Source organism: Gobio gobio (assembly GCF_949357685.1).
Source record: "Gobio gobio genome assembly, chromosome: 3".
Lineage (NCBI taxonomy): Eukaryota > Metazoa > Chordata > Actinopteri > Cypriniformes > Gobionidae > Gobio > Gobio gobio.
Window position 1 is genome coordinate 45217342 of NC_137099.1, and position 26407 is coordinate 45243748.

Consider the following 26407-nt stretch of genomic DNA (forward strand, 5'->3'; position numbering starts at 1 on the left):
CTCTCTGTGGGTTATGTGATTGTTGTCATATTTATAAAAATATATATATAAAAACATGTATGTAGGCCTAAATAAAGTAAAAGTGATTGATAAAAAAGTCTTTCGAATGGAAATAAATAACAAAAACTTTGGGTGTCTTGTTCATAATATTTTATTTTCATATAAAAGTAACAGAACTTAAATTACATCAAGTTTATCAGCAACAAAGCGCACGAGTGTGAATCCCGCGATATCCGCCTTTGATCTCGCAGGTGTCAGATCCACTACGAGAAGAGAGAACTGTCCGGCTTGCCTGCACTTTTTTCACTCCTCCCCTCACTGCAGCCGCATAGTCTCGGCTGAATTTCAGGCGAGGCGAGGCGCATCTCAATAAGCCTAAAGTTGTGCTGCACAACCAGTTTGTAATCAATGTTTATTTCAAAATAAAAGCCTGTTTGACTGTGACACCACTGTTTAATGCTAGTTTTTACCCATTACCCAGCCATGCACGTATTCTTGCTTCATGCAGCAGTGAAATAGAGATGTCCTTCTTCCTTAGTGCTTCAGATATATCATTGTCACAGTTTTCACCAGGGTATGAAACAATTTGCACTATTGTGCAAAAATATGAATGACTTGGCAGTATCTTGAGATTAATCTTAATGTGAGCTCAATGTTCTTTGAGTGGAATGATTATAGACATCTGTTTCATTCAGAAGGTAGTTTATTATACTCTTCCCATCTCCAGTTCCTGCCATTATTCATAAAAAAAAAAACATAAATCATAACACACATATAATTTACAAATGTGTCATAAAATATAATATTAGCAGTATTATTTTCAAAACCATATACGTATTTGCCATACAACAACTAATCATGCTTTTCATTCATTCCTTTACTTATACAAAATAACTTTATAATGACTTTTATTTTGATAGAAAAGTGAAACCTGAACGACAGGAACGTTTGTTCATCACGTGTGTTTTTCTGGAGCACGCAAGTTGACAGTAAGTTGTTCCACTGTTCCTCGCTGTTGTAACAAGCCTATGCTTGTATGAAGCTTTTCAACCGACTAATTGTGAAGTATTTAGGGCGCTTAAACATGAACTGCGTCTTTTTATTTGAGTTTACACTTTGCAGTCATTTATAAGACTTACTGCTGCACTGAATTACCTTTACACTCGTCACGTGACACGCTTTAGGAGCCATATTCCAACGTAACTAAATTAACGTCACATAATGCATAATACATCCTTATGATTCAAGATTTATCGTGCAGTGCTCCAGAGACCCATCAACTGATTATCAGCCAAGTATTTTGTTTGCAGCAAACGAGAACTCATTAAACTCACTGATTCTGCGGCATGTTATATGTATCTGGATATTTTGAGTAAAAATGGGATATAAACATGACTTTTCATGGGATATATAACATTCCCATTGGAATATTAAACATGAACTGTTCAATATGACTAAAAAGGTAAATGTGTCTTCACTCATCATCTATTACAGCATTCAATCTAATCAAACTAATGAACCTTGCTTGTTTATGCTCTTTTCACACATTTAGGTTGTTATCGAAGAAAATGGGCCGTTTGGACGGGAAAGTGATTGTCCTTTCTGCAGCAGCACAAGGCATTGGAAAAGCCTCTGCAATAGTAACCATTCATTTTTACTTCCATCACTTCCTCCTTTCAGCTCTATAAGTTCACAGCACTCTGGTTTGACTTATTGACAGCCCTGTGTTCCACTTTGATGCATATAATAAATGGATTTACTCTGAGGGTTTACAATTGCCATGTGTTTCCCTTTTGAATAAAAGCTTGTCATGCAATGGCTGTCAGCATGGTATTTTTGAGTCTGTCAAGTGTAGAAGTAGAATTCTTGGACATTAGTAACACTACGGTAAATGTTAAACCCAGCTTGAGGGTAGAATTATTCTAGCTTTTGCAACCGATTTTCTATTTACTTATTTTTTTTACAAGCATTTTTGTTATAAAAATGCTATAATTACTTATTAAGGAGTGAAGAAAAGAGTGTCTCACATCATTTAGGCAAATTTGATCTCTGCGAGTCAACAGCACGTTATCAGCAGAGTGCTGGAGGTGGTTACGATGCACACCTGCTAGCTAGGTGAATACATTTCCATATCAAGTGAATATTCAAATGATAATTAAATGAGAGAAACTGCAGATTGAGGAAACACCATAGCCCTGAGCCAGTTGCCAGATCACAAGGCGGGAACACATGCCATTGCACAGATTGTCATCAAATGAAATCTCTCTAGTGGAGTGTTATTGAAAGTTTATATCACCTAAGTCCTGCAGTGTGCACTAACCCTGCTCAATATGAGCTTTAAATACCTGTTGTCAGCTGAAATGGATTTGGTTCGCATTCATTTTCACTGCCATGATATTGCATTACATCTGTCTATCTTATAGTAAAGAGCCTAAACCTGACTCAGAAGTTGAGAAAGTTTACAAACATCATGTGATTTAGTAGCAGTGTGAGAAGAGTCTGACTCGGAACACACACTGATGGCTCATTCATTGAAACAAAATGCATGATTTTATTTGTAATGTCAAAATTGCCTAATGCTTATTATGCATATTGTTGTTTATTGACTTTGACTGCAATGTCTTCTTAATTGTAACAGGCTTTTGCCAAGGAAGGTGCTCAAGTCACCGCTACAGATATCAACAAAGAGAAACTTAAAGAGCTGGATGGCATTCCAGGTAACTCATTGACTAGCTATGTATTGCCACCTAGTGGGAAATGTGAAAAAACTTTTCAAAACAGAACCAAGATCTTTATCTGTTATTTCCCAGCTATGTATTCCGTTTCTGTAAACTTAAAGTCAAGATATCAACTAAAACTGAATTTGACTTAAGACTAATAATGCAAATTTGCTCCATTATGAATGATAATGATTACAAATAACATTCTGTAAAATCTTAATGAAAGGAACCCAGTGCACTTGACTTTAAATTATGAAACATGAATGTCAAATGTTATGCATCACAATGCAAAAGCTAGCTCATGCACTACCGTTCAAACGTTTGTGGTTGGTAAAATAAGTCTCTTATTCTCACCATCAAACACACAGTAAAAACTGCAATCTTGTAAAATATTATTACAATTTAAAAAACTGATTTCTATTGTATTTTATATTTTAATTTATTTCTGTGATGGCAAAGCTGAATTTTCAGCATCATTACTCCAGTCTCTTGTCACATGATTCTTCATAAATCATTTTAATATGCTGATTTGATGCTCAATAACATTTATTTTTAGTAATGTTGAAAACTGTTGTGCTACTTTTGTTCATGATTCTTTATTTGATCTATAAATCTTTTGTAACGTTATAAATGTCTTTACTGTCACTGTTGAAGTATGTTAGTGTTTACAGAAACATTTTAAATTATATATTTTTTTAGATTAGGGTTCAATTCTCATTTTAAACTTGCTATTAACTATGCCTTTGCCTTAAAGGGACAGTTCACTCAAAAATGAAAATTCTGTCATCATTTACTCATCCTCAAGTTGTTCCAAACCTGTATGAGTTTCTTTGTTCTTCTGAACACAAAAGAAGATATTTTGAAGAATGCTTGTAACAAAGCAGAGAGAGCAACCATTGACTACCATAGTATTTTTTCCCTATTATGGCAGTTAATGGTTGCTCTATCTGCTTGGTTACAAACATTCTAAATATCTTCTTTTGTGTTCAGCAGAACAAAGAAACTCATACAGGTTTGGAAAAACTTGAGGGTGAGTAAATGATGAAAGAATTTTCATTTTTGGATGAACTATCCCTTTAATAAACTCCTAATTACTGCTTATTAATAGTTATTATGGTAGTTTCGGTATTGGGTAGGATTAAGGGATATAGAATATGGTCGTGCAAAAATATGTGCTTTATAAATACTAATAAACAGCCAATATCCTAGTAATATGCATGCTAATAAGCAACTAGTTAATAGTGAAAATTGGACCCTAAACTAAAGTGTTACTTTTTATTAATTTAATTATATTGTTATTACCTGAAATGTCTAAATAATTATTTAAAATCCAAACTTTAATGATGGACACCTGGTCATATGTGTTTGCTTCTTAATTTGCTCAAGCGTCTTCTTTGATCTTCGAGCATGTCTATATCAGACTTTTCCCCCACAAAGAGATTTCAAAGGCTATGGGTCTTTTTTTAGCCCCCCTTTTATACCGCGCTGCTTTGCCACATAATCCCATTATGTTGGGAGCAAATTGCTTTAGTTCAAGGGTGCTGCTCCCCTCAGGCTTTTCTATGCTCTTCTGATTCCTGGAATGTTGTTTTTAGGCATCAAAACCAAAGTTGTTGATGTTACCAAGAAAGACCAAGTGGAGGCCCTGGTCAAGGACTTTGAACACGTGGATGTTCTCTTCAATGTTGCTGGGTTGGTTTTTCTCCTTAAATCAGTGAATATATAACTTTGGCTAACTTAAAGCTATAAACACAAATAATGGACATTAAATTGAGTTTCTGAATATAGCCTATCCTGCCTAGTTTCAGAACATTTCGGAAATCACTTTTCAGGAATGACAAAAAAAAGCATGATTTTAGTGGCAATACTGTTCTCCTTCTTCTTTCGACACAGATTTGTCCATCACGGTTCAATATTAGAGTGTGAGGAATCAGACTGGGACTTCACCATGAACGTGAATGTCCGTAGCATGTACCTGATGATCAAGGCCTTCCTCCCTAAGGTCATCTTGTCCTTCTCTTCTCTAGGATTAGACCAGAACACATGCTATCTCTTACATTTAGACCTTAGACCTTTTATATTTAGAGATTATTTTTTTCATCCCCATCTCTATTGTTCTTTGGGTTAAAGAGGACAAATCCAATCCTATAACATGCGGTTAAATGCTTAATCCCTCTGACGGCAAAAAAATAAATGTGCTCAAACAATGTTCCTTCGTTGATGAAATATGAAAATTTGTAAAAAAACAAACAAAATTATACATATCTTATCTAGGCGAATACTAGCATTACCATTGAAACGTTTAGGGTTGGTAATGCTTGTATGAAGTCTCTTATGTTCACAATGACTATTTATTTATTTTATAGTCACAATGACTATTTATAACAATATAAAATAACTTTTTTGTATTTGAATATATTTTAAAATGTAATTTATTCCTATGATGGCAAAGCTGAAATTTTAGCATCATTACTCCAGTCTTCAATGCGATTGATCCTTCAGAAATGATTCCAATATGCTGAATTGGTGCTCAAGAAACATTTCTTATTATTAGATGCGTTCACGCCATGTAGGAATTATGAGATTCCAACACATCCTCATAGAACTTGTTACTCGTGATTTTCTAAACACTCCAACTTTTACAACATAACTGCTGTAGAAATTAGTTTCCATAGAAACGCATAATTCCGAGAACGTGACCAGTCTGAGTAGAAGGTTACATTAATTATGGTAATTCCAAAATGGCGTGAACGCATCTAATATCAATCTTGAAAATTGTTGTACTGCTTAATTTTTGTGGAAACCGTGATACATTTTATTTTTAAAGATGCTTTGATAAATAGAAAGTTCAAAAGAACGTCATTTATTTGAAATATAAATATTTTATAATATTATAACATTAACATTGTAACATTATGTCATGCTGAATTAAATGAGTTTTTATTGTATTGCTTTTTGAACAGTAATGTATATCTGGTTATCATCATGGGATCCATGACAGCTACTGTACTGTTACTGTAACCAGAGGTTTTTATCCATATAGATGCTGGCTCGTAAATCTGGTAATATCATCAATATGGCATCTGTGGCATCTAGTATCAAAGGTAAATATTATATTCTGTTGCAACCTATTTGCATTTTGATGCTGAATTATAAATGGGCTGCTGTAATACATCATGTTGTATATCGAAGTTTGGCCCGTTGTTCTTAATTACATGTGATGATTGACATTGTTCCATGTAGCTCTTGGCATATTGACTTACCCCCATTATCTCCAGTTCGACTGATGCTTGGATAAATGCCAGGTCAAGTGAAGTTTGCCCTCTCCTAATTGCTCATCCTTAATTGCATGTCCAGGAGTTGCTAACAGATGTGTCTACAGCACGTCTAAAGCAGCCGTCATTGGACTGACCAAATCAGTGGCAGCTGATTTCCTGGAGCAAGGGATCCGCTGCAATTGTGTCTGCCCTGGTAAGCTACTTTATTGATCGGTTTCCTCTATCGATGTCCTCTAACATACAAAAAACACCTCTGTACCTAATGATTAAATTAGTCATTTGCTTCTCGTTACAGGAACTGTAGATACGCCATCTTTACGTGGGAGAATTCAGGCCAGTCCTGATCCAGAGCAGGTACTGCTTCCATTGTGCTACACAGCCCAGTACAAGTGACCCAGTAATCTAAAGCTGTTTGCGTAATCTTTAAAATGTGTTTTTTTTTATTTATTTTTTTACAAATGCAAAACTAGGTTTTTATTGTGATAAAGATAGGAAAGATAGGTAACAGCCAACTGAAGCACAGCCACAGATGTTTCACACATGAAACATGGCAGTTACTCATTATCACCTAAGGACTGTGACACACCAAGCTGACGGTCAGACGTCTGTCGGGCGAGTTTTTGCAGTCAGTAGTCCATCTCATTCAGCAATCTTTTGGGGCCATCGGTTCAATTTAGCAAATGATGATCGAAAGAATTTAGCGAAAGTGAACAAAGAAGTCAAGATGGCACAGAAACAAGGCTGTACTAATTTTACGTCACCTTACCTGAGCATGCCAGTACGCAAATACTTTCATAAAATGAGCCGTCTGGAATGAAGAAAGGGATCAACATGATGCTTGATATTCAAAATGGTAAGCCAGCGATGCTTCGTTTACGGTATGTATAAATAAATCCTTTTTTGAGTGATGAAAATAGACACCTGCGCTAGTTGACAGTCACCTGTAGTTCTTCTGGTGTGTTCAAGCCCAGCTTTTTGGCCCAGACGCTGCCAACAGGAGGCATCAACTCAGTCGACTTTTGTCGCCACTTGTTCTTTGACGTTGATTTGGTGTGTCACAGCCTAAACTTTTGAAGTTGATAGACTCTGGGAATTATAGAGAAAAGCTCTGGCTTATATAAGGCTTGCATCTTATATTTTACACAACATTATGGTCATATAGCAGCAGAAAAAAACAATAAGAGGAAGTTAGTATAAAATTTTGTTACTCTTTATTTTAAAAGATTAGTTAATTTTAAAATGAAAATTCCCTGATATTTTACTCACCCCCATCTCATCCAAGATGTTCATGTTATTCTTTCTTCAGTCGAAAATAAAGGTTTTTTTCAACCCTCTACAATGCCAGTAAAACACTCGCATATGCGAGTAAATCGTCACTCTGGGCGATTAAATAATCTATCATTAGCCATTGGCTAATAAATTCTCAGATTTTAGTGGCCAGTGTGTGTGTTAGATGCTAATACATATATTTTTACTCGCTGAACACTCTGAATGAGCGCTGGAGAGTTTCGCTCTCGTCAAGCGATCTAATATACGATTTCAAATCAGCTCATCTGACGTAACTTACCGTAAACTCTAGTGTGAAGAACTCAGTTTTAAGAACAAGCAGAAGATATGCCGTTTTTTCCGGTGGTGGGCGGAACTAATGCGCAAACGGCAATCTCATTGGCTGGCGCTCATCTTTTCCTGTCCCTGTTTTGATTTCAGCAAATCGGTTTGAGCGAATGCTGTCAACGTGATTAATATCCATGAACCCAGCAGCTCATCAATCCTTAGTGCATTGTATATTGTTATTAGTAGTATAATTATTATTATTATTATTATCATCTTTTAATAATATAATATAATTACTATTATCTATTTTTTTACATAAACACCAACAATATCTAAAGCACCACCACCAGTCCAAAGTTCAGTTAAATGGCAAATATGCATTCATGGTTACCTACAGTTTTAGTTCTAATTACTGAAGTTCTATCATTAAATAGTGCTTGATTATTATAATATCATAACAATAGTCTAATGCTTGACTGACCGATGTTAAGCATGTATGTTCAGATATTTAAAAAGCTGTGCCATTTTACAAAGATATTGTAAAGTATAAGTATAATATAATAAAGTATATCAGTCTGGCGACTAAACAAAAAAATGTACTAGCCAATGGCGATTCTATTGCCACGGTGTGCGTAGACGGTTGTTTTTGAGGAAAACATTCCCCGATTTTTCTTCACATAATGGTTTTCAATTGCAACAAAAATGCTGAAGGTCCAAATCAATTCAGTTTCAAAGGGCTTCGGACGCACTGCGCGATCCCAGACGAGGAATAGGGTCTTATCTAGCGGGTCTTATCTTGGTCATAAAAATTTTAAAAAAGGAAAATAAATATACTTTTTCACCTAAATTGCTCATCTTGCGCTGCTCTGTGACGTGCTAGTGATTGCGTAACCACGTCGAAAACGTCACACTATAGACGTAGGCAGAAGTACCGCCCCCGTGTTTACAAAGTGCACATGCGAAGACTAATACAAACGCCTTTTAGCAAAAAAAAAAAAAGGTAAAACAACGATGTCAGACGATTTTGAAGTTGAAGATTAAGTGTTTTTTGGTAAAGGGCGTTTGTATTAGTCCTCGCACAGTCGCTTGGGGCGGTACTTCTGTCTACGTCTAGTGTGATGTTTTCGACTGCGATCACTAGCACGTCGCAGAGCAGCGCAAGATGAGCAATTTGGGTTGAAGAGTATATTTATTTTTATTTAAAAAAAACTGCATTGATTTGGACCTTCAACATTTTGGTTGCAATTGAAAACCATTATGTGAAGAAAAATCCTGGAATGTTTTCCTAAAAAAAAACGTAATTTCTTTTCGACTGAAGAAAGAATGACATGAACATCTTGGATGAGATGGAGGTGAGTAAAATATCAGGACATTTTCATTTTGAAGTGAACTAATCCTTTAAGGTGTCTTTTGTCTTTATTACAGTGCATTTAAGTACTGAATAATATTAAGTAACTACCAGTTCTTACTATAGGGTTAGGATTAGTGTTTGGTTTGGTTTAGTTGCATGCAATTGTGCATAATTTATAGTACTATAGTTATTACATGTAACATGCAACAATGACATAATGAAATAAAGTGTTACCTAAAATTTCAACATAAATGTGCTGTAAAAATAATTACATGGGTAAGGATATACAGTAAGAAAGCTAGTGCTGTAATAATATAAAAGAGAGCTTCAACTAAGTATTAGTTCAGGGTGCGCACACTTATGCAGTTAGTTATTTATTTATTTTTTTCTGAAATGAGTCACTTTGATTTTCAGTGGCATTGCATAGCTTGTACTGTTTACATTAAACATGCAAAAGTTACGATATGTATATAATATATAATTAGATTACGAATCATATAAACACACAGTTCAATCTGTTAGTCTCTCTATCATAGAATTTCTGTCTCTCACCTCTCAGGCTTTTAAAGACTTTATGGCCAGACAGAAGACTGGTAGAATGTGCACGGCAGAGGAAGTGGCACATCTGTGTGTGTACTTGGCCTCAGATGAGGCGAGTATTCGACCATTGTACCCTCTTCTTTTCTATTATATCATTTAAAGACACTTTTATTAATGCTTTTAAGTTCAAAGATAAAAAAATAATCAAAGGATTTTTATTCCTGCAGTCTGCCTACGTCACGGGAACAGAAGCCATCATTGATGGAGGATGGAGACTCTGAGGATGTTTTATCACTGGCCAAATCTAAAAAGTTAATGCTGCTGTGGGCTCTTCCCGAGTTCTGTAAATCCATGTCTTGATTGCATTGAATATGTATTGAATCATTCTTAGCCATTGACATTAAAAGGCTTGCAGTTTATAAACTGCATATTATGTGATATTCCATCCCCGTATTTCATATTTCTAATCATGGGATGTCAAAGCTCACTTATTTCCAAACATGTAATTTTCTGCTTTGTTTAAAATTGAATTGCTTGGTTTAAATAATTATAATATGCCAAAAGTAATTAAAATGATTTTTTCAATTACTATCTTTTTGACATGTCTTATTCGAAAGTTAAGAATAGTAAGCCATGTTTTTGAAACCCTTATCTAAAAACAATTCTTAATTTAAAAGAAGAAACTCTTTTAAGAAACTCTTTTACTAATTCCCTGGCTTTAGTTTTATGTAGCATTTATATATGTTCAAATAAAGCATACAACTGTGGGTTTCGCATGATTAGGGGATCATGATAAACGCAGAAGTCTTTTCAGAACGGCTTGTGATTGGTTTGTTGCTGTCAAATCTAGCCAATCATGCTTGCACAGGAGACGGGACCCACCAGAAAAGGGGTTGGGAAAGTAGCCTGATTGGACAGTTTTATTTCTTTGGGTTGCAAAACAACACCTACCATCTGTCACTCACACTTCCGGATGCCTCAACCGGGTAAAAGATTAACCTTTTAAATGTATCCACGTATTTTGCGATCAAGCGCGAGCTCGTACATTTTCAGTATCATCTGTTTTTGTATGTATAGACCGTGCCGGTTTATAGTACGTCAAACTTAGATACTTCAGCATAAGATTTGAAGCCATGTTTTTTTGTTTCATTTCATGTCAAGTCAACTGATTTATTTTTGATCACAAAAATAATAATCATCACATAGAAGAAAAAAATAACGATCTCTTGATCACGCAAAACAATATGACTTTCGTCATGAACGAGGGGAACTAAATATGACATTATAACGTTAGTCGATTATTTGAAGATAAGCATGCGCAAATGGACTAACAATATTGTAATGTCAGTGATGCTCAGATGTTCAGTGAGTGGTTTACTACCGTCTTATAACAGAGACCATATGCCACGCGCTCCTCGGTCTGATAAAGCACCATATGGCCCAGGCGTCGCGTTTAGTCCTGTTACAATCCGATTAACTTGTTGAACAAACCAGTCGCTTTTCCCTCCTAGTACTAGTGGTATTTCCTCATTGAAGTTCATTGATAACACCTAATCAGGCTTTATCGATAGGTTGATATAGTAATAGCTATTTATATTTACACAGGTGGAGTCTTGATGAACAGGAGCCGGTCATGAGCACGTGCAATGGCTAGAAGACCCGAGCGAGCATAGAGCAGAAGTGTAGGTGCCATGGAGGATGCCCAGTCCAGACCCCATTCAGTTCACTCCACATACTCACAGAGGACTGAGGATGCAGCCTCCGCCTTGGGAAATCATGCTGAAGTAGGTTATTAGTCAGACTTCCCCAATTTATGCTGGTTTTTTTTGGGTGGTCTATTTTGCTGTCCAATTGGTTCTAATTGGACAGTTGCTTTTATTGTTATGTAGTTCAATGTTATGTATGCTCATTGCTTATCTCAAGACTAAATGGACAATATGAAATATTTAACAATTGATAATAAATTATAAGCTAATTTAGATTATAAATATATTTCTTAATTTAGATAATTAACAAACATTTGAATGCTTTAGACCAGTAGTTCATGTACATTAGAATATGAATAAGAAAACACAGTTAGAATGTGTTGACAATGCTGCTTCTATTTTGCATTCTTTTTTTTAAAGCTGCAGTCCGTAACTTTTTTTTTTTGGGTTAAAAATGATCCAAAATAAATTTTTGAGCAAGTACATCCAGCCAGTGTTTTAAACTATCTCCTTACCATATCCCGATTCACAACGGTAAGCTTGTGTTATAATTCTGTGGTACTGGTGGATTTCTTCGGGAAATTCGAGCATGTCTTTGCATCATTACGTCACATCTGTATACATGAAGGAGTCCGGCTCGCATGTGAGGATGCTGCCGGTGGCTGATCATTAATATCCTTTTCTAACAGCAGCTGGAATAATTAAATTTATCATTTTGATGGTGGATTGTAATCCAGAAAGGTCCAAACGACAATCATCAGTGACAACTGAAGATTCACCCGTAGTCAAAAGCAAAAGATTAGACTTTACAGAAATTTAAATCTACAGGTAACGCTAATACACACTAAATACACATAGTCACGCAATGTTGATGTGTTTGTGAACATTAACAATTCAAGAACAAAGTATAATAGGGGTGTAACGGTACACAAAACTGACAGTTCGGTACTTACCTCAGTTTTGAAGTCACGGTTCGGTACAGGTTCGGTAAAGCAGTTTTACAAAATTGCTTTTTATTTATTTTTATTAAACAGTGGTTTACTGGAAAAAAAGGGTCTGTCCTTAAATTAATTAAATTATAACTAAAAGTTTATTGAATATATTTTTGTAAACTATATAGGGAGCCCTTACTTGGACATTAATATTAAAGGTTAACAACAGAGCCCAAATTCAGTTGCTATTTATTTTTAGGTATAATAATCAACACTCAAATAACATCATAGTACGCAAACATGTAAACTTCACATAAGGCAGTTTTTGCAATAACTTCTAAATCTAATTATAAAATAGTTTTTTCTCCAATTCGTTGTTGAAATATAATCATTTATACACAGTGACTATCATTTTCATGACAGGTTTATTTAAACATAAATGAAATAATCAAGACATCCCTAACAGGTTAAGTAGAATATAATGAATATAACGGCTAATATAGTGCATATTTAGTGGAAGAGTTGATTTCTCTAGTGAATAAAATTCTGTGGACACTGAATGACTGCCTGAGGTAAATGTGATGCTACATGACATTGTTTAGTTTACAAGCTGTTTTATTGACGTCTTTCCGCCGTTGAAACACTGATGGAGCGATTACACCACATATGATACGTGACAGTAAGATTTAATGTATCCTCAACATACCTTCAGATGTTCATTCATGTTTATTCTTTATGAAGTTGATGATCGGTCGCGTTCACAGATGATCGCGCAATGCGCGGCCGCTTGAACTGTGATCAATGATCAGTCACGCCACATTAAAGAGCGTCAAAACGGCATTTATCGTTTGAATTTCGTGATCAAATGAACTGAATAGCCTACTTAATATGTTCGTGTGGGAACTCGGATTGAACTGTGTTCCGCGCTTAAAACAAGCCGACTGTTAACTCTTAAAGATTGCATTCGGAAACCGTTCGGTACACGCGTGCACCGAACTGAAAGCCCCGTACCGCAACGGTTCGGTACGAATACGCGTACCTTTACACCCCTAAAGTATAACAATAATAATTTGCACGGTTTGATGTGATATGAGCTAAGCGATCGTTAGATTTAATCACCATTGTTAGCGCTATTTATTGCAATGCTTTTTTTCTCAGTTGGTCTGAGCAAAAGTGTCCGACATGTTGCTCACTTTTTCAGACGACATTTTGCAAGGGAAATTCTTATTTTGGTCGTACTTCCAAGACATAGAATCTATGATTCCGAAGTACAGTATCCACACTGGTGCAGTGACTGACAGCCACACATACTCCTCAAAACATCAGATTCATCCACGCTGAGGAGCCATGCTGATGCACAACCCATGTAAAGATAATAACTCCGCAACTAACTAACATAAAGTTTGATTGTAAATGATTACAAAAAATAACATTGGAATTTTTTGGTATAATTTGTATGTTCTTCTTTAACAACAGCAGTCAATCTAAAATAATTTGTGACTTTTTGTGTCTTTTTTTGTCACCCATACATTTAGTCTTTTTCGAGTAGCCGTTTCACTCGCATATATGCCACAATAGGGAAAGAAAGACTATCGCAACTTCTGTTTCATGCTGACTTCAAATTAAGAACAATAGGTTGTTTAGGTCTCAGACATTTGGAAATGCATTTCATTGGATGAAAAAAGATTTTGCTACTAAGATCACTGCTTCTCTCTTCACTCTTCATTTTCTCATACAGCATCACCTTATTGTCAGTCAGGCAGTCCTTGTGGTTCCGAAGCGCTCAGAAAGCCCCATTCTGAGTATGACTGAGGAGACGACCTATGTCCCACGACCGGTGTCTTCAGTTGACGCTTACACCAACACAGACCCTCCGTACGAATGCTGCCCTTGGCTGCGAAGACTATGCCCGTGCCCACCCAGAGGCCTGCTGGCTGCAATTATCACCAAAGGTTAGAACTAAACAGAGCCACTAATCTTGAATCTTGATGTGTATGTGCACTACCGTTCAAAAATGTCGGGGTCGGTAAGATTTTTTAAAAGATTTTTAAAAGTATTTTATGCTCACCAAGACTACATTTATTTGATGAAATATGATTACAATTTAAAATGACTGTTTTTAGTATATTTTAGAATGATTTGTTTCTGTGATGGCAAAGCTGAATTTTCAGCATCATTACTCGGTGTCTTCAGTGTCACATGATCCTTCAGAAATCATTCTAATATGCTGATTTGGTGCTGAAAAAACATTTATTAGTATTATCAATGTTGAATACAGCTGTATGCCTAATGTTTGTGGAATCCGTGATACATTTTTTCAGAATTCTTTGATGAATAGAAAATTCAAAGGACAGGATTTATATGAAATAGAAATCTTTTGTAACATTATAAATGTATCGCACAAACGGATCATAAAACTCACGGTTCAGCTTCAATACCACAGCGAAAACTACTGGCCTTACTAATAAAGACAAGTGAACAGTCAGTAAACAAATAAGATCAAATACACTAATTACAAGCATAGATAAATACAATATAACAAAGTTACAAATAAAGTGAGGTCTAATTGTAGTGCAGTTTATAATTAGGCCTAAATGTAAAATAACACAGTGTAAATATAATATAGTATATAAATAATATAGTGTTCACTGTATAAATTAGATATAGATTAATATTTATTAAAGCTGTGCTTTGTTGTTTGATTATCATTATGTTTAGACAGCAGCAGGTATTTTTTAGACTGCTGTCACTTTAAGAGCGAATGCACAGATCAAATATAATGATACACATCCGATTTCTTTATCATCCTTTTACATTCACTTAAGACTTTACCAACTGTGTTTACGATAATACTCACGAGTCGTATATTTTGACACAAATTTGTCTGTATGTGTCCATTTAAGCGCATACAGATGCAAAAGAGTAATCAATTAGCTGTTTGCGCGAGTGTGTGTGCGTGCGTGCTTTGAGTGTGTGCGCGCACCTGTGCGCACAGATAACCGTGCGAGTACCAAATTGATGGTGAAACTTAGCAATTAATCCGTGAGCCACTGGGCCTTGTCCATACGGATCGCAGATCAACTACGATCGGTTTAACCCCTACTTTTGATCAATATACCGGTAATGCAGCCATTGGCAAAAAAATATTACTGACCTAAAACTTTTGAACAGTAGTGTATGCTAGTTAAAATGTATTATGTTTACTAAGTGATCAACTGTTTGATTGAACCCAGTATCTGTTTATTCTTGCAGTGACCATGGCTGCAGTGCTCTTTGGGGTGGTGTGGTCCATTACAGAGAAGGAATGCCTCCCGGGCGGGAACCTCTTTGGCATTGTGACTTTGTTTATTTGTTCCGTAGCCGGGGGAAAGCTGTTTGGACGCATACACTTGCCGAACTTGCCACCTTTACCTCCCCTTCTTGGTAGGAGCAATTCCCTTACATATTAAGATGATGACACTTTAGTGAAATTTAGCAGGCAAAAAAGGTCCATTGTCAGCGGTGGAGCGATAGTGTCAGTGTTTGTTGAAATTTTGATGTAGTCTAGTCTTGTAGATTGATGATTTGTTCCTGAATGAATCAGCCGGTTGAATGAATCGGTTGAATCTCAGTAAGATTTAAATTTATTTAAGAAATTACACTTTTAATCAGCAAGCATGTATTAAATTGATCTAAAGTGACAGTAAAGACATATATAATGTTACATAATATTTCTTTTTCAAATTAACGCTGTTCTTTTTCTGTTCAGCAAAGAATCCTTAAATAATGTATTGTAGTTTCCACAAAAATACTAAGCATCACAGCTGTTTTCAACATGGATAATAGTAAGGAATGTTTCTCGAGCACCAAATCAGCATATCATGTGACACTAGCTGTTTCCATCCACCTATTTTATGCTAATTTTGGGTTATCACATTAAAAACAAACACTGGGTGGAAACGGCAAGATGCACATAAATTCTATAAATGCCTTATTGTTTATTAATACATTGCTAGCTAAGTGTGTGATTTGTATATGTACATTTCTGAAATCCATAACTTAGACAGGGTCACCTCTGATTTATAACGATCACTTTAAATTGTAATGTAGACACATCCATTTTCTGTAAAGCTGCTTTGAAACGATATGTATTGTGAAAAGCGCTATACAAATAAATGTGAATTGAATTGAATATGAATGCGCATAAAAAAATGTGCTCAATTGAGACGGATATTTATTTTTATTCAATAAGAAGATATGCACATAAACCACGATGGAAATGCATTTACTGAATAAATCCCCAACAAAAAACTCTACCTCCCCACAATTGTGATTCCAAGCATCAGGCATCTGCCTCCGAACGCAAGATAACCATGTGACCATGACCATGCTTATTTCGTCTGTGCACACTAAGGTGCAAGTCATTTATGATGTACGAAAAAATAATTTCTTCCTTGTTTGCTGGAACTTTTTTGACAATTTTGTTCTCTTGAAAAACACATGGGAGTGCTTTTCGTAAATGTTTTATGCGATATGGATGGAAATAGATACTGAAGACTGCTGAAAATTCAGCTTTGCTATCACAGGAACAAATTATATTTTAAAATATAATAAAATAAAAAAAGTTACAAGATTTCCTCAATATTTCTTTTCTTTATTTTTGTTGACAATTTTTTTGTTTAAACTCCAAACTTTTGAACAGTAGTGTATAATACATTTTTCCCCACAGCTCAAAGATAAACAGCCTGTGTTTGTTTGTTTTTTGTTTTTTTTGTATTGACAAGGTGGTCAGTTTCATTGTCTGTGAGAACTGTTATGAATAACTATGGGATTTCTGTTTGTGTTAGTCAGTTCTGTTGTTTTCTCTGTGTGTGTCCGCAGGCATGCTGCTGGCAGGCTTTATCCTCAGAAACATCCCTGTGGTGACGGATGCAGTTTACATTGATGTTAGATGGTCCGCTTCTCTGAGGAACATCGCCCTGGGTGTCATTCTGGTCAAGGCTGGGTTGCAATTAGACGGCAAGGTATGAAACCGCATCAGCCCGAGAGGATGTGCCTTCATACTCTTCATATTCACTTTCAGCCAAACACCATTTTTTTTATTTAATGAAGACTTTTCATTTACTGAAGGTTGTACAGTAAGAAAAAAAATATTTTCAGAGAAAAAATAAAAATACTTTTATGTGTTTCAGGCTCTGAAGAAGCTGAAAGCTGTGTGTTTGCGTTTGTCCATGTTCCCTCTCACCTGCGAGGCAACCACTATGGCTGTGGTCTCCTATTTAATACTGGGTCTTCCATGGGTCTGGGGCTTTATTTTAGGGTAAACAACTGTTTCTGATAAGATGGGAACCTCTCTGAAAGGTCTGATGCTACCAACCCAATTGCTCTGATTTTCTGCTCTGTAGGTTTGTTCTCGGGGCTGTTTCTCCTGCTGTGGTGGTTCCATCCATGCTGCTTCTGCATAAGGAAGGGTACGGTTTAGAGCAGGGTATACCTACTCTTCTCATGGCAGCATGCAGCATTGATGACATCATTGCCATTACCTGCTTCACCACCTGCCTGGGCATTGCTTTCGCCACAGGTATGCCAAAAGACTAAGTGTAGCATATACATACAATATTTCTAAATTAAAATAAATAAATATAAGATTTTGGACATGATGTCAATAATTTAACCACAGAGTCTGACAGAGGAATTCAAATCGCTTTAGACGCACAGAATAGGATAATTAGGATAGACGACATAGTGCCATATTCTAAAAAAATACTTGTGTTCACAGGTATGGAGTCGGTATTAAATAGTTTTGAAAGAAGTCTCTTATGCTCACCAAGGCTGTATTTATTTTTTCAAAAACACAGTAAAACAGTAATATTGTCAAAACATTTTAAATGGCATATTAAATGGCAGCTCCAGTAGTGATGAAAATATTTATTTTGAAGTCTATCATTGAAACTATGCATAAACCTTTATTAAACAATATAACAATCTGTTAAAATGTATACCTGTATGATATTATGCTGTAACCACGTTGGACCAGTAGTTTGGAAAATGGATTGAATGAGGATGCACTCGATAACATCCACTGTGGTTTCAGACACCACTACAAATGGCTGTTCCCTCAAATAATGCCCTATTTAAGGGTATAGGGGGCGATTTTGAACTTAGCCCAGGGCTGCGTTCCACTCCACTTTTAGACACACACTTGCGAACTTCCCTAAGCACTTCCCCTCAGGGGAATCCCCGCCGCCATTTTAAAGTGCGTTCCACTTCGTGAAGTGGGCGAGGGAAGTTTATATGGACAGACCCTCGCCCCTTCGATTTTGACCGAGGGAGCGAGTCTACTCCAATGTACACTTCAAGCAGCTCCATATACCACAATTCAACTTGATTGTGAAATCACAGCAGATCATGCTTAACTGAAGTGTTTGATATATGAATTATTTTTGAGAATAAATCGCATAATACTTGTAGCTACCTTATGTTCACAGTCAAAGTTTATACTACTGATATTTGTTTGTGTAATTTTAGTTTTCTCCATCAGCTCATATGCATATAGAATGGTACATAAAACTAATACATAAGTAAAAAGGGGTTTAAATCAGCCATAGTGATCAAGGGCTTAGTGCGTTCCATTTAAACCTTATGCACAAGTTCTGGCAGTAGTGAGCACTCGTGCAGCGTAAGCAATGACGCACATCCGAGTGAACGAGACGGAGGGAAGTTAGCAAGTGAAGGACATAACAATTTGGACTGGAACACAGCCCAGGTATTATGGACTTCTTTGGTGTTAGAGGTCCAGTTTATATTAGTGCTCTCTGTTGCTCTCTGCAGGCGCCGTGTGGTTAAATGTGCTGAGGGGACCACTGGAGGTGTTAGGTGGTGCGGTCACTGGTGTGGCCTTAGGGTACTTTCTACATTACTTCCCCAGCAGAGACCAGGTACGTGAGCCACAACTTTATGATTGCGAAGTTCATGTTGAATACAAAAACCGATGTGAAGCTGATGTTGTCAGGGTAACAGGTTTCATGATTATTGATGATTTGTGTCTTTTTTTCTTTCCACATAGGGAAACCTCGCGCTGAAACGATCGTTTCTGGTGTTGGGGCTGTCTGTGTTTGCTTTGTTTGGCAGTAATGTGGCTGGGATTCCTGGCGCAGGAGGTCTTTGTACACTGGTGCTGGCTTTTGTGGCTGGAATAGGTTGGGGAAAAAATAAGGTCTGAATCTCTTCTCCCACACACACAATTTTCACTAAAATATCTAAAATATCTGTGAAAAAGAAGAGATTTTTGCCTACTTTCTTTCTCAATCGCATATTTTCCAACAACATCAATTAATAGAATAAAAAAATTTAAGAGTGTGACAACACTAATTAATCTTTCTACCTATTTTCTAAGATCACATGTTGGATTTCTTGTGTTTCAGGCACCGGTGGAGGAGGTGGTGGAAAGGTTTTGGCATGTGTTCCAGCCTCTTCTCTTTGGTCTCATCGGCGCTGAGATTGTTATTAGTTCTTTAGAGGTCACGACTGTGTGTGAGTATCTGTGCTGTTTTAGTAACAGAGCTGATTGGGAAACATTCAAAAGGGCTTTTCACACTTGAAGTAGTTAAAGGGATAGTTGCTTACCCTCAAGTTGTTCCAAATCTGTTTGAATTTCTCTCTTCTGCTGAACACAGAAAAAAAAGATATTTTGAAGAATGTCAGTAACCAAACAGTTGATGGGCCCCATTGACTTCCATAGTATTTTGGTTACCCATATTCTTTAAAATATCTTCTGTTCAGCAGAAGAAAGAAATTCATACAGGTTTGGAACAGGACAGGATTTTCAGGATGTTTGTGTGAACTATCCCTTTAACCATGAGTCATTCTAAACCCTGGGTAAACAGAGTCCTTGGTTAAGTTTCACACTGTGGGTTAACATTATCATATTTACATGTCAATGTAATGAATGGACAAACACAGTGACCTGTTTATATAAAAGCTCTAGTATTGCACATCAGCATATTATATATCTCTGATTGTACTATCAAGTTTTTCCTTGATAGACTTTTTTGACTATAAAGGTAAGAATGAAACAGTCTTTTCTTCACTCCAGTTGGCACATTTTCCACCATTTAAATTTCCTTCAAACACTAAAACTACCATTACATATTTTTGGACTGCCCTGTTTTTAACGATATGATACAGAGCTTTTTATCAGGACAAACGTTTAAGGACTTGTTTATGGATTCAGAATTTTGGACACAGTTTTTCTCACAAGTACATTTAAAGAGTCTTTTATAGAATTCGACTCATTTTGTACTTAATCTTGTCTTTTTGTCTAAGCTGAATTTGATAACATGTTTGTTCTTATTATATTGTGTTTATGATATGTTTTTATATGTTTCATTTGTCATTTGTTCATCTGCCATGTAATAGCCGGCAATGTTGATATGGCAATAAACTTAAATACAATAACGGAAACTATTGTTTATACAACACACAGTGTTTCTGTGACTGTCCAAAGCATGTGAATATGAGGCAAGCGATTGGTTGTCGGTTGCTAAGCATTTAGCCATAACATTCAAACACTGTATCGTTTCACACTGCACATGTTTGGCACCCCAATGCAGGGTTAACAGCGCAAAAGCAGTGCTAAACCTGCTCTGGATCAGGGATACACCTGTAAAAATAGCTGCTAACCCTGCTTTTAAATTAGAAAAGTGTGGACCATTCCTCTATACAGTGTGAAAAGCCCTAACGTAACTGGGATGTAAGCAGTGTGCACATATTTGCACATGTATAGTGTTTCAAACATGCTGTTGATTTACTCTAATGTAATATGTCCTCAGTCCTGGGTATAGCAGCTCTGCTCATTGCACTCACGGTACGGCTGCTCATCACTTTTGTTGCGGTACTGAGAGCTGGTTTTAACCTGAAAGAGAAAGTCTTTATCACTCTGGCCTGGATGCCAAAAGCCACAGTACAGGTAAAATCGCCTAGTATATAACAAATAGACCTTCTATTTTACTTTTGTTTTCTTGTCTTCATCCTGTACCCATTTTTTCTTGGTTTCTTTGGACAAGAGTGAGCTAAATGACAAATACAATTAAATGCATTTGTGAGATTCTAACAGAGAAATCCTGTTATGTGATTGGTTTCAGGCTGCCATAGGCTCTACAGCTCTAGACATGGCACGCTCCAAGAATGACCTTGAGCTGCAGAAGTACGGCATGGATGTCCTCACTTTGGCTGTGTTGTCCATTCTCATCACCGCTCCTATTGGAGCACTCATCATCAGCCTGCTTGGCCCTCGACTCCTGCAGAAACCAAAGAACCCAGAGTGGGGTGAGATATTTGTACACACATACACGTCTGGTTTACTATCTTTGTGGGGACTCTCTATAGACGTAATGTTTTTTTCAGGGCTTAAAAACTGAAAAAAATATCAATCGGTTCACTCCGAGCAGAATCGATATTATAGCGTTTCCGTTTTTGCGTTCCTCAATAAACATTACTGTTCCGAAAACGGTTTGATATGAAAAAATACCGGTTAATAACGTTATTTTAATTTAGCCTATACTTTAAACAAATATGTATAAATAGACTTATTTTTACTCAATAATAATATAACGCATGGTAATTAAACTTGAATATTTATTTCATAACATTTTTTAAAACCAGAAATACATGCATTAATTACAAAGCATAAACAGCGGACCTGTTTTAATGGAGCGTTAGACAATCTAAATTGGCCCTCTTATGCCCAATTATTTTCAGAAGAGTGATAACATTCTTTGTACATAACTTTTTTTCAACACGACTTGTTTTAAAAATTGTATGAATAAAGAATAAATAAACTGGATAACCATTGCTCTTTTGATGCACCGTCAACTGCTAATTTCAAAGCAAACACTGCGCAACACATCCTTGCATCACATAATCAAATTCAGTCAGCTAATAAAGCTTGATCATTTAATGCAATATAACATACCATTTAATACGAAGCATCAACCGTCTATATAGAAAACATTTACCTGTCCTGTATTGGCAATCTGAAAGACTATAGGATAAATGTCTGATAGATGCTAGTAGCCTACTTGGACAGGCTTAAACAAAATTCATAAACTAGCCTAAATCAGTCTATTTGAGCTTAAAGTCCGTACTGCTTATTTAAACGTTCGAAAAGAATGTCCTCCAATACCTGCGCTTTCATTGTAGACCTCAGCGGGGAAAGAAATGTACTTGAGGCATGAAAATGCGCGCTCTATACTGACTTGTACCGGTAGATTCATAGATGACTGGTGCGCGGGCATTTCACTGATCCGTCAACGTCACATGCTGTACTACTCTATTGCCAAATTAAAATATTAAAGAGAACGATAAAATAACGTTATTAACCGGTTAATGGTCATTTCAAATTAACGTTTCTGTTCAGAACGATTCAAATTGATTTTGATTTCGTTTCCGTTTTTGTTCCTCTTAAAATTTCGTTCGTTTCCGGTTTTCGTTTTCGTTCCTTGAACCGGTTCAAAGCCCTGGTTTTTTTTACTGTGGAAATTGTATATTCTAGCCCCCTACACTAACCCTACCCCTAAACCTACCCATCACAGAAAACGTTTTGCATTTTTACAGTTATTAATAATAATTCTGTATGATTTAAAAGCTTGTTTCCTCATGGGGACCTCAATTTAGGTCCCCACGATGACACGGATCCCCATGAGTCGTGTGCATTCAGGTTGAAGTTCCCACCAAGATAGAAAAAACACACACACATACACACACACTGGCCACTTTATTAGACACAGTTGTTCAACTGCTTGTTAAAGGGTTAGTTCACCCAAAAATGAAAATTCTGTCATTAATTACTCACCCTCATGTCGTTCGACACCCGTAAGACCTCCGTTCATATTCGGAACACAAATTAAGATATTTTTGTTGAAAGCTGATGGCTGAGGAAGGCTTCAGACAGGCCTCCATTGGCATTCAGTAAATTAATACTCCCAAGACCCAGAAAAGGCACTTAAAACGTTGTTACAAAGTCCATCTCACCACAGTGACTCTACAATCATTTTACGATGCGACGACAATAGTTTTTGTGCGCAAAAAAAAATCTAAATAACACCTTTATCCAACTTGTTCTTGTCTTCCGTGTGCGCCTCCACGCCACATGCGCGAGAATTTGACGTAGCGCCGGGGTTCGGGAATCCATGAAATGCACACTTAAGCCCCATTTTGAGAACTACGCCGAGACCTAAAGCACGATCAATGTAGAATCCAACAGCTTAGACACGCGCGTCTTCCTCTGCTTGTCAACAAATCGCTTCTGGGTCATGTGTCCGAACGCCGGATCTGCGTCATATTCTCGCGCATGCGTCGTGGAGGCACACACGGAAGGCAATAACAAGTTGGATAAAGGTGTTATTTAGATTTTTTTTTGCGCACAAAAACTATTGTCGTCGCATCGTAAAATGATTGTAGAGCCACTGTGGTGAGATGGACTTTGTAACGACATTTTAAGTGCCTTTTATCGGTCTTGGGAGTATAAGTGTACTGAATGCCAATGGAGGCCTATCTGAAGCCTTTCTCAGCCATCAGCTTTCAACAAAAATATCTTCATTTGTGTTCCGAATATGAACGGAGGTCTTACGGGTGTCGAACGACATAAGGGTGAGTAATTAATGACAGAATTTTCATTTTTGGGTGAACTAACCCTTTAAAACTATCAGCCAATAACATGGCAGCAACTCAACGCATTTAGGCATGTAGACATGGTCAAGAAGACCTACTGAAGTTCAAACTGAGCATCAGAATGAGGAAGAAAGGTGATTTAAGTGACTTTGAACGTGGCATGCTTGCTGGTGCCAGACGGCTGGTCTGAGTATTCAGAAACTGCTGATCTAATGGGATTTTCACCCACAACCATCTCTAGGGTTTACAGAGAATGGTCTGAAAAAGAGAAAATATCTAGTGATTGGCACGTCTGTGGGCGAAAATGCCTTGTTTAGAGAATGGCCAGAGTGGTTTGAGCTGACAACAGCAACTCAAATAATCACTCGTTACAACCGATGTCTGCAAAAGAGCATCTCTGAACACACAACACGTCGAACCCAAGTGTGGCGCACAAATCCAAAAAAGTGAAGCCAAAAGGTTTCGATCGCCCCCAGGTGGTTGGTCCCAGTATAGGTCCCGCCCTCTCCTTGTAATCAAATGGGACATGAGACAAACTAAACAATCAAATTACACTTCAAATACATTTTTTCCAAAGATAGTTTCTGTCAATTTATGTAGTTTTTATCATGCTGATGTAAGTTCAAGTGATCATTTTTTAAATAAGTGTGCTTTTAGTTAGTTATTTGATGCTATTAAAACGGGGTGTGACATCATGATTGACAGCTTCTCTGAGCAAAGTAGTCACTGCGGGCACTGAGCCATTTCCATAACTCTTTATTTCACGCCAACATAACGAGTTGTTCTGCAGTAAACTGTAATAACTGATTCTGCGGGAGTGTCGGCAGAGCCTTGATACCACGGCTCCACTTCATGCTCACTACTGCACAAGTCAGCGCCATATTGGGACATCGGTGGCTTCACTTTTCTGGAAGAGAGTGAAGGTGCGTCGTCCATCCTTTTTTTTACAGTCTATGGTCGAACCTTGAAGCAGATGGGCTACAGCAGCAGAAGATACCCTGGGTGCCACTCATGTCAGCTCACAACAGGAAACTGAAGCTTTAATTTATTTGCACAGGCTCACCAAAATTGGACAAAAGAAGATTGGAAAACGTTGCCTTGTCTGAGCCTTGATTTCTGCTGCAACATTCTGATGGTAGGGTCAGAATTTGGCGTAAACAACATGAAAGCATGGATCCATCCTGCCTTGCATCAGCGGTCCAGGCTGCTGCTGTAATGGTGTGGAGGTGGAGGATGTTTTCTTGGCACACTTTGGGCCCCTTAGTACCTAGGAGCATCATTTAAACACCACAGTCTATACCTGAGTATTGCTGCTGCCCATGTCCATCACTTTATGACCACATTGCACCCATCATCATATATATATATATATATATATATATATATATATATATATATACACATGCATGCATACAAACACACACACACACACACACACACCCACACCCAATGTGGACGACAACTAATTTGATAAACAAGCTACATGAGATGCACATGGAAATGTATCACCACAGCTTTGAGAATTTGCATGCTGGCTGGTCACCCTTTGTCCCTCGTATTGTTTGTACAATGCAGTCTCTTAACTTTGCTAATGTGAAAAAAAAAAAAAATCTAAAACATTTCTAGAAAATTCAGCTTTGCCATCACAGGAATAAATTAAAATGTATTCAAACAATTAGAAAACAAATATTTTAAAGTATTTCAGAATAATTCCGTTGTTACTGTATTTTTGATTAAATAAATGCAGCCATAAGAGACTTCTTTCAAAAACATGACAGATTTTTAATGTTTACAAACTTTTGACAGGTTGTGTGTGTGTGTGTGTGTGTGTGTGTGTGTGTGTGTGTGTGTGTGTGTGTATATATATATATATATATATGTATGTATATGTGTGTGTAAATAAATTGTCTAAATAGATATATGCAATGGAAATCTGACACTTGTTTGGGTACTATCAGTCTTCATTGTGTTAAATTAATGTGTCCATTGTTTTAATTGTCATTTTCTGAATTGCAGCTGTCAGTCAAGGTGCTTTGTCTGCATCAGGGACACCGGTGACATATGAAAGTGCCCTGTGATGTTTTCTGGAATGCTTCTGGGAAGTGACATCCCAGCGACCAAGGCTGCTGATCATCCTTTTTGTCTTTGGAGTTTGATTCTCAATCCTCTGAAGTCAGAGTGCAAAAGACATGCTTTTCAGATGAAGAAACCCAACTTGTTTTTTTACTTTCCAAGGTGAATGAAAATCACACACAGTATTTCTTTTACAGATGACAAGTTATTATTCTCCTCTGAAACGCAGGATTTTAAAGGATTACGCTACACTATGGATCGATCATTTTTAGCACTATTGAGTACAAAAACTGTTGTTTAAGATTTTTTTTTTTCTAACTGGCTTATATTTGGGTTGATAGTATTTATAAAAGTAGATATATTCCAGATATTATTATATCAGTCTGCAGTGACTGCATATTAGTGTTACAGAAAGTCATGTAGTGGCCAGTGTTGTCATGACTATGTTCGGAATGGAATACTAGCTACTTTCATTGTGCTTTATATACTCTATACAGCCTTCTAGTTCCATTTTTATATGTGACCCTGGACCACAAAACAAGTCGCACAAGTATATTTGTGGCAATAGCCTAAAATAAACTGTATGGGTCAAAATGATCAATTT

At 36.8% G+C, this 26407-nt stretch overlaps 2 protein-coding genes across 4 annotated transcripts; both read left to right on the forward strand.

Annotated features, from left to right (window-relative positions):
- The first annotated feature begins 957 nt into the window (after positions 1-957).
- bdh2 (3-hydroxybutyrate dehydrogenase, type 2) lies at positions 958-10627 on the forward strand. 2 transcript variants are annotated; one of them, XM_079812410.1, is made up of 10 exons: positions 958-989; positions 1553-1640; positions 2639-2717; positions 4316-4412; positions 4614-4722; positions 5764-5824; positions 6078-6191; positions 6294-6352; positions 9463-9555; positions 9671-10627. In XM_079812410.1, exons 2-10 carry the CDS (start codon positions 1569-1571, stop codon positions 9722-9724), a joined length of 738 nt encoding a protein of 245 aa, XP_079668536.1. In that variant the 5' UTR covers positions 958-989; positions 1553-1568; the 3' UTR covers positions 9725-10627. The 2 variants fall into 2 exon arrangements, with proteins under 2 accessions (XP_079668536.1, XP_079668537.1); XM_079812411.1 differs by having other exon boundaries at positions 962-1462.
- On the forward strand, positions 10385-26393 carry LOC307123725 (sodium/hydrogen exchanger 9B2). Of its 2 annotated transcripts, none has more exons than XM_079812393.1 (13): positions 10385-10429; positions 11049-11227; positions 13820-14033; positions 15334-15504; positions 16942-17084; positions 17253-17380; positions 17466-17641; positions 18892-18998; positions 19127-19276; positions 19485-19593; positions 20892-21028; positions 21204-21387; positions 25747-26393. In XM_079812393.1, the coding sequence occupies exons 2-13, from the start codon at positions 11135-11137 to the stop codon at positions 25806-25808; spliced, it is 1674 nt and encodes a 557-aa protein (XP_079668519.1). In that variant the 5' UTR covers positions 10385-10429; positions 11049-11134; the 3' UTR covers positions 25809-26393. The 2 variants fall into 2 exon arrangements, with proteins under 2 accessions (XP_079668519.1, XP_079668520.1); XM_079812394.1 differs by lacking the exon at positions 10385-10429 and adding an exon at positions 10494-10536 and having other exon boundaries at positions 25747-25942.
- Positions 26394-26407: the final 14 nt, after the last annotated feature.